The sequence below is a fragment of the Microtus ochrogaster genome, chromosome 4 (assembly GCF_000317375.1).
Source record: "Microtus ochrogaster isolate Prairie Vole_2 chromosome 4, MicOch1.0, whole genome shotgun sequence".
NCBI classification, from domain to species: Eukaryota; Metazoa; Chordata; class Mammalia; order Rodentia; family Cricetidae; genus Microtus; species Microtus ochrogaster.
The window spans coordinates 79151409-79166398 of record NC_022011.1 but is presented as its reverse complement, the minus strand read 5'-3'; the positions used below and the strand labels follow the sequence as shown (position 1 = coordinate 79166398).

The 14990-nt window shown below is 43.9% G+C and overlaps 1 protein-coding gene across 2 annotated transcripts in view; it reads right to left on the bottom strand.

The window, feature by feature from the left end:
- Cers6 (ceramide synthase 6) overlaps positions 1-14990 on the bottom strand; it is a 240530-nt gene that overhangs the window by 40886 nt on the left and 184654 nt on the right. For both annotated transcript variants that reach the window (XM_005346512.3, XM_005346513.2), the window contains exons 6-7: positions 14504-14596; positions 444-572 (exon numbers count right to left, since the gene is read on the bottom strand). In XM_005346512.3, the coding sequence (XP_005346569.1) occupies positions 444-572; positions 14504-14596 (222 nt within the window). The remainder of the gene's footprint in view (positions 1-443; positions 573-14503; positions 14597-14990) is intronic.

The following is a 14990-nucleotide window of genomic DNA, read 5'->3' as shown; positions in this document are numbered from 1 at the left end:
GCATAATTCTGAAAGTTATAAATTCTTTACAAATCTTTGGTATAAAATTTATGATTAATATACCCTTTGCATTGTTAAAACCACTAGGATAGTATGTATAACTGGTAACAAAAATCAAACTGCTTAATTTTATTATAACTACTAAACTGGGTTATATGCAGTTTCCAGATAAATTAGTGTGACTCTTAGGAGAAATATCTACTAAAACAATGGTTTTTCTGATACAGAATCAACCATCCAAAGGTGGACTAGTCAAGGCGTCCAGCTTCCTATTAGCTGAGGATACTAACAACCTCACTCTGGACACACAGTTTCATGCCAGCTTAGCTCACTAAGCATCCAACACTTTCAAAGCATCATCCACCATACTACAGGACTGCTGGTCTGGGGACTTCGTGAGTTCTGGATTTTGTCTTTTTCAAGACGAAAGGAAAACTTGTTACCTCTAGCAGAACATCGGCCGAGTCGTGAAGACAGAGAACCAGGGTCCCGACTCGGGCCATGTTGTTGACGTATGAAAAGGTTATCAAGAAAATAGTTGCAAGGTGGTGCAGGAACATAATGCCGAAGTCCTCGAGGAAGGAAAAACAAAAGAAAGTCGGTGTTCAGCAACATTATGGTATTTCCACTCACCCATTTAATCTCTAAGCCAACATAGGCAGGGAACCTTCACAGCTGTAACATGGGGTACTTAAGTGTAAGACGCAACTCCTGCCCTTTTGAGGCTTCCTATCTATTGGGAGAGATACACAAGTGACCAGTTCATGGAGAATGGACTTCAGCACCACAATGAAAGTCAGAACACACTGGGAGAAACTGTCACAGGATATTAAGCAAAGAAAGGCACTATTTAGACTTGGTTTTTGTTCTGACATGTTTAAATGCCCTGCAAAGGCCCATGCTTGCCCAACGTGCTGCCAGGAGATCCTGCCTTTCTTGTTTTCTGGCTGCCACCAGGTGAGTGGCTTATACCACTATACATGGCTTCCTCAATATACTGCATTGCTGCAGACTCCACAACAACATGCCGACCATCCATTGACTAGAACCTCTGAAAATATGACCTAAACTAACCCCCTTTTTTCTTACAAATTGATTTGCTTCAGTAACAGAAAACAAACAAACTTGAAGATCTATGGGATGACAGCATGTGTCTATTTTTCTGATATTCAGTAGTTGCAGTTTAGATACAAACATAGATAGACAGACACACACACATTGGGAAGTGAATCCAGAGCTTTGTACGTGCTAGGGAAACAGTCTAGACACATTCCATATTCCACCTCTCGGTCCACTTCTTATTTTAAGATAGTTCTTACTAAGTTGCCCAGGCTGGCTTTGACCTTTCAATTGTCCTGTCTTAGCTACTTGAGTAGTTGGGATTACACACCCGTGCCACCAAGCTCAGATACACACAATAACATTATTTGTACGCACGAGGTATATTTGAAGAAGTATTCAGTTAAAGCAAGGAGACAGGGAGACCTGACTCCTAGGATGGACAGTCTCTGTTAGTCACATGAAGCCCAATAAACAACATATTCAGGCTCACAATAATGCATTGTTCTAAATGCTTATGTCTTCTTTGGTCCCAAATTCATGTAAAAATCCTAATGACCAAGATGAATGTGTTAGGGGGTAGGAACGGACAAGGTCATGACAAGTATTAGTGTCTCTAGACACTAATAGGCCCAGACAGAAACACTGCCCCACCTACTATATGAGGACATAGCTAGAGGCTATGAACCAGGAAAGGAGACATCACAGGATGCCAAGTCTGTCAGTGCTTTGAGTTAAGATTTACAAGCCACCAGAACTAGAAGGAATACATTTGCCTTGTTTTATAAGCTGCCAATACTGCATTTGTTCTAGAAGACTAGGAAGATTAAGAGGTACGGACTGATTCTGTTATTGAATGAATTTCGTGGACTGTGTTTCTCACTGTTAGTGCGTTTCCCCTAGAACACGCCCACTGGGTACCAAAATAAGAGCCCTACACGCGGGGTTTTCTAGTAGAAATAGAGAGGAACAGAGGCCATGGTGGAAACTATATATATTATCTTTACTGTTCTTTTTTGCTACTGCCATTATTTTTTTTAGTTATTTCATTCTTATTTCCATGTGTGTTATATAAAGACATGGCCCATGGGTGCAGTGCCTACCGAGCCAGAAGAGGGCATTAGATCCTCTTGGAGTTGAAGTTAGCAGTTGTGAGCCGCCTGGTATGGGCGCTGGGAACCAAACTTAGCAGTAAACTAGTTTTCTTAACCACTGAGCCAATTCTCCAGCCCCAACTACTACTGTTTTAAAAACTAATTTATTTGGTGACTAGAAAGTAACTGTTTAATCATTGGTATGAAACGATACCAATCTCACCTGTGCTGAGAGATTCATGGCAGGCCATGAAGTCAATGATAAAACTCTCCCTGGGGCATCCAAGGTGACTTTATTTGTGGCACTAGAGCAGCTGCAGAGTCCCCAGGAACTCCCCTCCAGTACACCTTGTCCTCGTTGTAAGATAACAAGGCTGTGTGCATTCTAGCCATGCCTTCACCCCCCTCCTTGCTCCTTCTACAGGGACGATTCTCCAGTCTGCTCTGGGAACGAGTGTGGGCAGCAGGTCTCAGGCTGTCGTCCAGTCAAGTTACACTGACGTTTGCTGATGCAGAGGCAAGACGTCACCCTAGTTCTCTGCTGATTCCAGCTTATCTTTGGTTCCCGTGGAAAATGGCAGCCTCGGATCTTCTCTTCCTGAGCCGCCTTGTTTTTTCCCCTTCTCTAACCACTTTGCATCCAGGGCCACTGTCACTGGTTTCCTACTTTCCTGTCCTGGTCCCAGAGTCACCTTTTTGAAAACCCAAAACATACCTATTCCTTGATTCTCGTCTCTTGTTGAACTCAATTAAACAATTGCTTTTTTAGACATTTCTGGCCTCTGTGTTTAAATCAACTTTTATTTTAACATGGAAGTTCAATAGAGTATGACAGGGGACTCAACAACAGAATGATTCCTGAACACCTCACGCATCTGAGCTTAGAGGACAATTATGAAGCACACACTGCTCAGGAGGCAACTTGTGATCTCGGTTCCACCATCGTCCGGCTCATGCCACCGTTTAACCCACAGCCACTCTTCCTCCTTGGATACAGCAAGGCTTTATGTTATTTCTTAACTCCTGGACAAATGAACGAGGATGAGCATGATGTGGGAGTGTCATATCAATCTGTTGATTTCATTGGTTAAGCAATAAAGTAACTGCTTGGCCTGATAGGTTAAAACATAGGTGGGAGGAGTAAACAGAACAGAATGCTGGGAGGAAGAGGAAGTGAGCTCAGAGACACCATGCTCAGCTCTCCCGGGTAGACGTGATAGCTCTGCTTTCCTAGACGCATGTGATGAAGCTCTGACCCAGGATGGACGTAGGTTAGAATCTTCCCGGTAAGCACACTTAGTGGTGCTACAGATGATTAGAAATGGGTTAAATTAATATGTGAGAATTAGCCTAGAAAAGGCTAGATAGAAATGGGTCAAGCAGTCTTTAAAAGAATACAGTTTCTGTGTAATTATTTCGGGACATAAGCTAGCCAGGCGGCTGGGGTGCTGGGGATGCAGCCCTGCCGCTCTTATTACTACATGAGCACAGTGAGCTGGATCTGTAATTGCACGTAGGTACCAAAAAGCTGCTTCCGAAGCTACTGAAACCCTGACATTCTTTGTGGTATCCAGGACTTTTCGACATTACTAAAGGCCGACAATGCCACAGGCCTCAGGCACACCTTACTAACTGCCCTGGTGATGTCTTCCAACAGAAGATGCAATCTGCTCCCCCATCATTGGGAGAATGGTGTGTTACCAGACGCAGCCTTTCAAAACAACAGCTTAAGCAAAAGCGAGCTAACCCATCAACTGGTATGTTAGCAGCTTCTTATACAGGACCGAATTAAAGCACACAGTGTCTGGTTCCCGAGTCTAGGGAGTTTCTTTCTGCCTATGCCTGACAGGCAGCTTTGAACATCCAAGTAGCCGGCCATTCACAACCTCCCCACTGCTTAGCCCTGAGTGGCTGCTCTCAGCTTACCGAAAGAGAAAAAAAGGTTTTCTCCAGTTAATTTTTAAAAAATGAATACATGTAAATTGATTAAGGCACTTATGGAAGATTAGGGCCACTTACTAATTAAATTTCCTAATTCGTATCTGATAAAAATGTCAATAACAATGCAATGCCCATCAAAAATAAAAGCCTTGCTTCTCAGATAAAATTTGCTTTGCAAGCCGGGCGGTGGTGGCGCACGCCTGTAATCCCAGCACTTGGGAGGCAGAGACAGGCGGATCTCTGTGAGTTCGAGACCAGCCTGGTCTACCAAGGGAGTTCCAGGACAGGCTCCAAAGCTACAGAGAAACCCTGTCTCGAAAAACCAAAAAAAAAAAAATTTGCTTTGCAAAGATGATTTCTGACTATAAATCCCTGTGTTCCAAAAAAAAAAAAAAACAACAACAACAACAACACAAAAAGAAAAAGTTTGTTTTATTACTGCTGGGGGGTCACAGTTGCAGCCACAGCAGAAGACCAGTTTCCATCGTATTCATATTTACACGAATAGGAAAAAGCAGGAATAATGGTCTTGTCTTACATTTCTGCTTCAGAAAGCCTTAGATATATATATCAGATCCCTCTCAGAAAAGCCACGCAATCTCGACACCGTGGGACTCCCCTCCTGCCAACCCACACATTGCTTTGAGCAGCCACTGACTTTGATCCACAGAACTGTTTTTAAACAAATTGCCAATTTGGATTTTATCAGCACAGGGAGGAGAATTTCCGTTCTCTCGTGTGTTAAGCTGGAAATGAATGTGTCTGTAGACACTAGCTTGGCTCAAAGAATACCAGGCTTTAGCCTGACAAGGTTTTCCAGAATGTCTTCTGCAGGAGGAATTTAGAGACGGAGATTCACTGTTGGCCTTCAAGCCAGGGGTTGATTCCAAAGAAACCAGCACGGCCCCTTGCCTCAGCTACGACCCAAACTACCTGCTTTGTTATTTTGTTCCTTGACATTATTATGTCGTCCTCTTCTCTGTGTTCCCTGACGTCTCCTAGGGCCTCAGCCATTTTGTCAGTTGTTCCTCAAGTGCTAGTTATCAGAGATAAGAATAAAGGGGTTGGGTGTGGTTTTGACCCAAATCCCATTAGAAAGAATCCAAAATCAAATAATTCAAGAACAAGTCACTTATATTATGCCCAAATTTAGTACGATAGGGCAAGCACCTTTATTCTCCCGAATAGTAAGTACTTAGGCAACAAAACAGTGTCATTGTATGCTTCTGTCAGAGCCATCTGGGCACACAGAATCCAGCCGCTCGGACTCAGTCTCCACCTGGTAAAAGAAGAGGCAGCATCTCTACTTCTCCAAGGGAATTGCATCCACAATGAAGTAGTACCACAACAAAGCCGAAGAGATAACCAAGTCGTACATGCCAGATTCTCAATGACACAGCTCCCTCCATGTCTGTGATGCTGGAGTCTTTGAAATAATATTCTACCTTGTAAAAGGACCACAAACTCATCTGAATGTTCCCATCCTTATTAAGACAAAACTACATCATAAAAAGGTACGTCACATGTACTCTTCTCTGTGTAAGAAATTTTTCCTTAAATTTTTATTTGGGACTAAGTGAATGAGAAGAGAAAACCCATTATTGAGCTGTCTCATAAAACCTCTGAGATTTTACCTGAGAGTTCCCATAGATGCTCACAGTCAGTGGAGACCAAATACTTCTAAAGAGCAGACAAAGGAAAAGCCTTCTGCTCAGGTGAGGAAGATATTTAGCTTTCTTGAATTAAATAAAGTTAATACATACAATTAACAACACGTAATTTTGCTCAGAGAGCAGAAATCAGGTACTAATTAAGACCAGTGACCCATTCAACAGATTCAAAGGCTCCAGGAGACAGGACAACAGCAGACTGCCACTGACATCCTTTTAGGATTTCGTCCCCATCTCTGCTTCTCTCTTCTTCCCCTTCTCTTTCAAGGCTCACACTGTACTTCAGTTCAGAGCAGAGTCAGGGAAACCGCCAGAACCATGCTCATAAACACCCCCTGGAACACTCATCTTCCACGTGTTTCCTGTCTGTCTTCAGTGGCTTTTTTTCTCCAGTACCACGGTTGAACAACTGCAATAGAGACCACCCGCATTTACAATACTACCCCATCCTTACAAAAAAAATTGGTGACATATTAAAGGACACGATATGAGAAACTCAGTTACATTATCCATTGTAGCAACTACATAGTTTCTGCCTCCCTTTCTTCTGGCAAACAATGTGTAAGATAGCAATTTTCATAGCTATTCTGAAGCAATCCAAACCCGTTTAGTATTACTCTGGAGATTCACATAAAACTATAAGGAGTTCTGGGAGGCCCCCTCATCAAGAGTCTCATGATAAATTATAACTACAAGACACTGCGGAAGGTCAGCATGGCTCCAGCAGCTCCCAAAAGCAGGAGCTGAATGTCTAGGTACAGCTCTGTGCTGCTAGGAGCACCATGATTTTATGGCGTCTGGAAACAGACACAGATGAAACAGGGAACTGCCGTGTAAGCGCCGTTCACTCGATTCTTCTCCGAGGCAACATTATGGTGCCCCTTTCAAGATGGAGAACTCATAACCTTGTCCACTGTGAATTAGTTAATATTTAATCTTGAATTTATTTTATTGCGATAGAGAGGAGCACAATAAAATGTTATTTGTGCAGCAGACACAGTATGATGGTGCCACTGGTCGCTTCTGGTGGAGCTAGCCAGAGCACAGCGCTGGATGTGCGGGGCCCTGCGCTTGTCTTCACGGCCTCCCACCTCCCTTCATCCAAGCAAGCTTCTGAACTTGCTCTGACTGCAAGTGACGTCAGTGCATTTGATCGCATACACATGCCGTTTTTCTCACAGGGGGTCAATATGCAAGCACCTGGAGTCAAAGGTCTTTATAATGGGCCCTCTGGGTTCTGTTTAAACTACCCTTGACCTGGCCATATTAGTCTGCATAAATTTTAGTAAGGAAAAGGTTACTTCTGAGACATTAAAAATATAGTTTATGTTAAGTCGGAAGAACTCCATTCATTCACAAATATTCATTTTCTGCATAGGTCCCTAAGAACAAAGAATTCTACCATCAATAAATCCCAACTTAGTTGAAAGCATCTAACACTACCAGTAGGGGGCAGCCTGAGCTCAATTAAAATCAGAGCTACTACGATGGGACTCCAGCCAGCATCTTCACTGTGTACCATCAAGGTCTTGAGGTCCAAATGACAATGAGCAATCAGGGTCTCAATCTTGTGCTTCATGTAGAGGGTGACAAACATCTCCAGGCTAAGCAGTTGGGGATGTGCTGCACGCTAGCAGGCAGAGTTCAGGGGAGCTCTTGCTGTCAGCAACCCTATCTTCTCCTTCTATCTCCCCTTCCTTCAGGCGTCCAAGTGCCTGCTCCCATCCCCTAATTCTAGCGGAGGAATTTTCTCAAAGCTTCTTTTGCCTCCACACAGATCTTCTGGAGTAGAACGCTCATCTTCTTCCTTTTTCCAAAACCCGCTTTCCCACCGACTACCTAATAAACACCTACGCACCTTCTAATTTGCCTGCTGATTTTCACGTGGAGAGGCTCTGAAGCTGTGACTTCTCTGAGTGTTATTTCATAAAGGAGCTGAGGCACAGGGACGCCAGTGTCTCCAGTCACACCGTGACAATGACCTAACGCTGGATTTAACACCAGTGTGTGTACGCCTGAGCTCTGGCAGCTAAGCGCCATATCCACAGCTTCCTGGGAACGGATGTGTATGGAGAGTGGACGGTGAGGAGGCAGCGGAGGGGATGCTTAGGAGAGCCAGCTAAGCGAGAGGCAAACACACAGAACAAGGACGGCTCCTGGGAGATGACCAGGCCATCATGAGAGCCAGGCTGCAAGGAGGAGCCTTGGGTGGGAGGCCAAAGTCTCAAAAATGAACTTCTTGGTACTTTCTAAGGCTGGGGAAGGAGGGGCCATGACTCCAGGAGGATAGTTAGTTACAATGAGCCAAAAACAGAGCTTGTTCCAGCCTTCTCTGGAATGGCTTGAGTGGAACTCCCCCAGAGGAGGCTGAATAGCAGCTTCCCAACTGAAAGGGGAACACCCCAAGGTGTCACTCTGTCACTGTAAGTGACTTCTTCAAGGCAGGTGGCCAAGTTTGGCTCATTACTGCTGCTGTGCTACAAGCCCTCACCTTAACACCTCTGGTAACAAGGGGCTCCACAGGGATTTGTTAATGCAGCTCTATCAGCGTTCATCCCATAGAGGTTAAATCTGAGAAGTCAAAAATAAAATACAATAGACTTACTAATTTTTAATGAATTCCACTACACATCAAAAATACTTTCATGAAAGATAACTACAGTTCCTAAAATCAAAGTGAGAACAACTGACAAGTGGCAACCGTTTCACATTACTACAGATCTCTCCGGCTCTGGCTTAATTCAAGAGAGTTGGAGCCTCCAAACGCACACACTTTCCATCTGTTGTGAAATACTTTGGTTGAAGTAATTGACAGAAATCTAATATCATACAAATACATAGCCCAAAGAAGAGAGGCTCTTAATAGCTTTTTGGAAAGTTACAAATATTCTTTGATATGATGCCAGCACTCGACACGTCAGATACTCTCTTAGAGCATCAGTGTGAGCCAGTGCACTGCTGGTCAGCTACACTCATTGGTCATCTTTCACTTTAAATGCTTGTTTCACTCATGGGTGACTTTTAAGACACAAGACATTTGGAAAACACTAGTTGACCTTGCTAATGATACTTTGTGACATAACATTTTAAAGCCACGTTTTGTTTAATATTTTAAAGAGTTTTCAAGTGAGTATACAAAGTAACGGGGGTCGCTCTGGAATTTTCACACACCTGTACTATCACAAATAAAGTCTTTAGGTAGTGAGAGGGTGTCAGGCTCTCACTGGTGGACACGGATTTTCTCGACATGGAAGCTCTGCCTGAAACCTTGAGTTTGGTCGTTAATGAATGGTGTCAGTTGCTGGACCAGCTCACTCTGTGCACTTTTATGAAAATGCCTGCTGGCCACACAAGGTGGAACCACACTGTTTGTCAGCTATTTTTTTTTAAATTAAAAATAGTGTTCTATGGGAGGGGGACAACCGGATTAGTTAACAGTACAAAGAGCTAACTGCATTATGATTTTTCTTGAGATACCGTTGTGTATTGCAACAGCCATTCTCCATGTCTACTTCCTACTTCATCACACACCAACAAATTTTAAATGTATATTTGAAAACAGAGATTTAGTAAATTAATAATTTTAGTGCCCTATCCATAGTGTTCTCAAGCCCCATTTCCCAGTATGTAGCACTGGAGATTACAGTGACCACAAGAGCATCCTGGTGCTGCAGCCAGCAGCTTTGACTGCTGCTACCTTTGCAGATTTCTGCACAGAGAGGAAGGCAAATGGGATCTCAGTGCCCCGAGGAAACGGCTTTGCCATTGTGACCGTCTAAAAAGGTCTCAGTGACTGCCCAGGGCTAAGATGTGCCACAATGACATTCTGAGACCTGCTGATTTTGATAACCATTCTCAAACACAGTTCTAGGAAATTGCAATTCACTATATTCTTAATTACTGCTCCATCGGGTCAGGACAAACTAGGTTAGAGGGTTAAAAACAAGGCCCCTCAAATCTCAGCGGTTTAGACAAAAGGTTTGTTTCTTACTAATGACATGCTTCCACTGCAGGAGAAGAAGGGGTTGGCTTACCAATCATTCAGAGGCTTAGGCTCCGGGAGCAGACCCATCTCAAATTGCACCCATCACCATGCAAGAAGGAAAGTGAACCCTCCTGATGGTCTCACTAGAGCAATTAAATACTGTAGGAGCAACAGAAATCAATTATGTCCACAGTCTGCTAGTCGCGGCTGAGTGTGCGCGTGCAACTGGTCACAAACGCGGTTGCAGGAAAGTTAATGTGAGCTGAGTGTTTCTGGTGTGCCAGAAACCAGCTCAGCTTTGCATGCTGCTTATTTATGCTTGCGACATTCCCACAGGGCAGGTTCTAAGACCTCCTTTCTTTGCTCAGGAAACCAAGATGCGGAAAGGGAAAGTGACGCCAAGGTCACATTGGGAACGGGGCTGGACAGGTACAAGGCTCTAGAGTCCTTGACTCTCATTCTAAGTTATACTGCCCTTAATGTTTTCTCTGGTTTAGACAAATGAGAAAAATAAGAACTTCGTCATGACGGTGAACTTAAACGGTCATCCTTTGCTGTACCATGACCCTTTTTTACTACATTAGCACAGTCTTTCCCCATGTGAATTAACAGCAGCTGCTTTTCAAATTTTCTTATTTGGAGAAGGAAAGAACTGTTCATGTGAAGTTCCTCCTCCTTTTTTTTTTTTAAATGATTAACTGTTAATTTTGACTGATTAAAAATTTAAATCTTTGAATACTAGTTTGGGTTGTTTAAGTTCTCAACTTAGATTCAGCCAAATTTTGGTTATTATCTTCTGGACACTGCTTTTATTTTTATCTGTCAAAACAGTGTTAATTTAGTGTGTACTGCTTCAATTCCATCTATGGGACACTGGCTTCCCTGTGGGAAGATTAAAGCATGCATTTCCTTTCAGTCTAAAGGAAAAATCTGGAATGTGGTAGCCTCTATAAGAGAGCCAAAGTAGTGGACACGAGTTAGTTTCTGCAAAAGTTACAAGAGAACCAAACAAGCCAGTTGCCAAGTTTTTCTCTGGCTATATTTCATCACCAAATCTCTCTCTGTCGAGGTTGTTTGACAAGACGTAGTGTTCCTCCCAGAGCAAGGGAAAGCAGCAGGCCGACATCACCAGCCAGGATCTGGGGCGATGCCAAGGATGTGTGCCTGACCATGAGCAGGACCCACTGGCCTAAGGCCCAGGCCTTTGAGCCAAACAGCAGCTTCATTAAAAGGGACACGCGGTGGAGGCATGAGCAAGCTGTTCTGAACTGAGTATTTATTAGTCCGCCTTGGAACACGTAGCTGTGCAGAAGAGTGCTTGGTGTGAGCAGGTGCCAGGGAGCAGACTTGGAATAGCCAGCAAGCCTTGAGGAAAGTAAGGCCTTTTAGTGCCATGGACCAAGGAAATGCTCGATACTTTTGATAGCAACTTAACTATTTTCTGACAAAAGAAAAACAGAAGAAAAAAAAAAAGTAAGGAGAAAAATCTTCAAGGTTTACCCGATTTCTTTGTAGCATACATTTAAATTCTGAGTCCATTAGATCTTTGTCAGACTCTTCCTTCTGCTAACATTAGCAGCGGTTTCCCTTGCCGACCAAATAAGTACTAACTCTGGAAGTGATCGAGAGGGCGTATCATCTCAACACACAGAAGGGAGGAAAGGGTCTCCCCTCGTTTGTAATCTCTAGGTTCTGGGTGGAAAAAAACTAACGGTGAAAAAAAAGATGACCATTTGAATATCGAGATAACTTTAGAAAGAATCATAAAGTGACTCTGTAAAGAATTCGACTTCTAAAAATCTGAACGCGATGGCTCAAGCCTGTAGTCTTAGCCCCAGAATGGGGGCTCAGGCCAAGAGTCTGAACCCAACTTGGGCTACATAATAAAATTTTCCCTGTCTCAGAATAAACAATAACAAAAGATGCACACACGTGTGTGTGTGTGTGTGTGTGTGTGTGTGTGTGTGTGTGTGTGTGTAGAAATGATTTATAACTGAGTTTAAGATACAGATTCAAAGAGCCTGAGTCATAGACTCTTACTTAGCATTTATAAGTCCCGGTCTTTGAAATGACCGCTTGGCTCACTGTGATTTAAGAGGGGAGTCAAAGTGTTGCTAATCACTTTTAAGGACCTCACACACAGCCAGCTTCCCCAAGCGGCTTTCACCCTCCACTGCCTGCAGGCAGGGCTTCAGTGGGTCCGGGCCAAGATTAGGAAAGCAGGGAGATTTCAGACAGCTGAGTTAATACCACCACATACAGAAGGTGGAGAATGTGTTAGGCCGCCAATAAAAACCATAAATCACCAAGGGCAGAAGAGCAGGTCTTCCTGGGGAGGGGGGGGGTGTAATGATGTCAGAGCCGCTGAGGACCCCTGGGCAGTCAGAAAGGTGAAGGTGCAGACAGGAGCTAGTGTTTTAATGGCAGACAGCAGCAGAGGGAAACAGTTTCCATATTAATACCTGTGCCAACCAATACACAGGTCCGGTGGTGGCCAAATGCCCATTTTGTGTAGAAACCAGAATAAGCCAGCTGTGCCAGGAATATACAAAACTACACTGACCAAATGAAGAGAGAGGTGCCAGGCATTTTAATAGCTTGGGGGTGGGGGAAACAACATAAAATCAAGTTCTAAACACCAACAATACTCAGACTTAGGTCAGTTCCACAGGCCTTGCGGTAAAATGATCACTTTCTGAAGTGTTCCCTACCTGATGTTTTAAATACACACACAAATATAAAAAGTGACATACTTCAATGTTTGAAAGTAAGCTGCCTGTGAACGTGGCTGGGATAATGGCAATCTAGCTTACAACAATGGAGACCGCCTGAATACACCAGCTCACTGAAAAGACAAGTTATACAAGCAACGAGAAAGCTTGTGCAAGTGGAGGGAGCTCAGTGACCTTTTGGAATAGGAATGTCTCCTAGGACTTGGAAGCAAAAGACAGCAATCCCCTCTCCAGTGAATGTAGCCAACTGTAGAAAGCACTCCTAAACCTCACTAGGCAAAGGAAGCCTCAGTGAAGCCGGGGAGCACTCCAAGGGGCTGTTAGAAGCTCCTGGCCAGAGCACGGCAGGGCAAGGCAGGAGTGGTGGACGTGTCTAAGCAAAGAGCGAATCTTAAGACCTTGCCTGGCAACCCTGGGCTCTAACTCATTCCCACATCGCATGCCCTGGAGAGATTTACGCCGATTCACTCGACGTTCATTTTCTCAAGTCGAAGGAGAAATAAAAAGAACGTAAGGTGCCTCTGTGTTCTCTAAGCCTGACTTATGTGACTACCAGGACACAGGAGCTACTGGAAAAGCTCACAAAGTGAGCTTAATCTGGAAGCTGGCTCCGAATCGTCAGGCTGCACGTTCCGAGGACCCGAGTGCTCTTCCTGTGGCCGAGGAGATCCAGCTGGCATGCCACCACTGAAGATGCTTTAATTGTTTCCAGAGTGCTCAGTGAAATGAGTAAGGAAGCCACAAGTGTGGGTGTTAATAAGTCACCCACTATGCTTAAGCTGGTCTTCATGGGACCACATGTTTCAGATGGTTAGAGGATGTGAACTGAGAGAGGTTAGGGCGGACAGTTTCTTGTTGTTTGTTTTGCTAGCCAAGCACATGATGGCTGCTGGAGAGAGAAAGAGTCCCACCTTGAGGGTACCTGCACCCGTGTGCCCATACATACACATAGGCACACACATAAACAAAAAAAAAATACTAAAACAATGAATGTTTAAAGTGCAGTAACCTGCCTTTCTCCTTTCCATTTAGACAGATGCCAGCAAGACAACTTTGAGGAACTGACAGAAGTATGGGAATATTGGGAAAACCATCAAAGAGAACGGGAGTAGGGGATGCATAGCGGTGACCCTGCCCAGGGCCTGTGTAGGATGCGACCAGAACGAATGGATCATGGGGACGGTCGCTCAGGAAAAGCGACTCCACTGGGGAGAAGGGGCAAAAGCAGAGCACAATGCATTTAGAAAAGCTGCTTCTATGCTATAGTTTGACACCAGATTAGTGGTTCTCAACCTGTGGGCCACGGCCTCTTTGGAGCAAACCTCTAGCTCCAAAAATATTTACATTACAGCTCATTACGGTGGCAAAGCTACAGTTATGAAGTAGCAACAAAAATAATTTAATGGTTGGGGCTCATGACAACATGAAGAACTGTACTAAAGGGTCTTATTGTAGGAAGGTTGAGAACAGCTGCATGAGGTAATTCTTTAATTGGAGAACTCATTCTGCACGTGGAAATGCTGAGACCTCTCTCTCTCTCTCTCTGAAGCTATACATAGAATTTTTCTTTTTATGTAATTTTTTTACTGGTATTTCTATACACATATATTATAGTTATACACACATGTATACATGTCTAGGAAGATGTACACATATTCATGCACGTGTATTCAGGTGTTTGATAAAGAGTATCCTGTAGTCCAGGTTAGCCCAGACTCTCACCCTCACTACATAGCCAAGGTTCACCTTTAACTTGGGATTTTCCCATTCCCATCTTACAGATATGTCTGTTTTGTTTTTGTTGCTGTATTTTTGCATGGAATGAAGAATACTGGGTTTGGGGGCAAGACAGAAGAGATGATGGGAAGAGAATAAAACCAGCACAAACAGACAGAATTCCTGTAGCAATGCAGGAACCAGTGCTAATCTAGAGGTCCCAGAAATCAGATGATGCCTTCGAGGCTCTTCACCCTCTCAGAGAGGACCCGAAAGTCAAGCCCCATATGACATCACAACTCTTACCTTCCTTTTGATGTCTGTGAACTGGGAAACCATTAAGGACCAATAAAACGACAGCTCCAGGATATAATAGTAGTGAAGGTCAGCAGTGAGGGGCTGAGGGGAAAAGGGGAAGATTAACAGTTAATAGAAAACCCGCTTTGTATCCCTAACGCCATAAGCTAGCTCACTGCTAACTGCTAACGCAGTCTTATGCTGAACACATGCAATTCCCATCCTTTTCTTGGTAGATGGCGGCATCTTGGGGTTGCTTATGGACTACCGCTTGATACCATTAGTTTTATCTCATCTCAAACCCAGAAAGCATTGGCTTGTATGGCAGTTTGGGATCCTATTCAATGAGTGTAACAATAGCATTTATGGTTCTTTCACATATAGCAGCTTCGAGACATCTTAGGCAATGCGGCACATGCCCTATTACACACACACAGACACACACACACACACACACACGCGTGCGCGCACACACACACACACACACACGCACGCG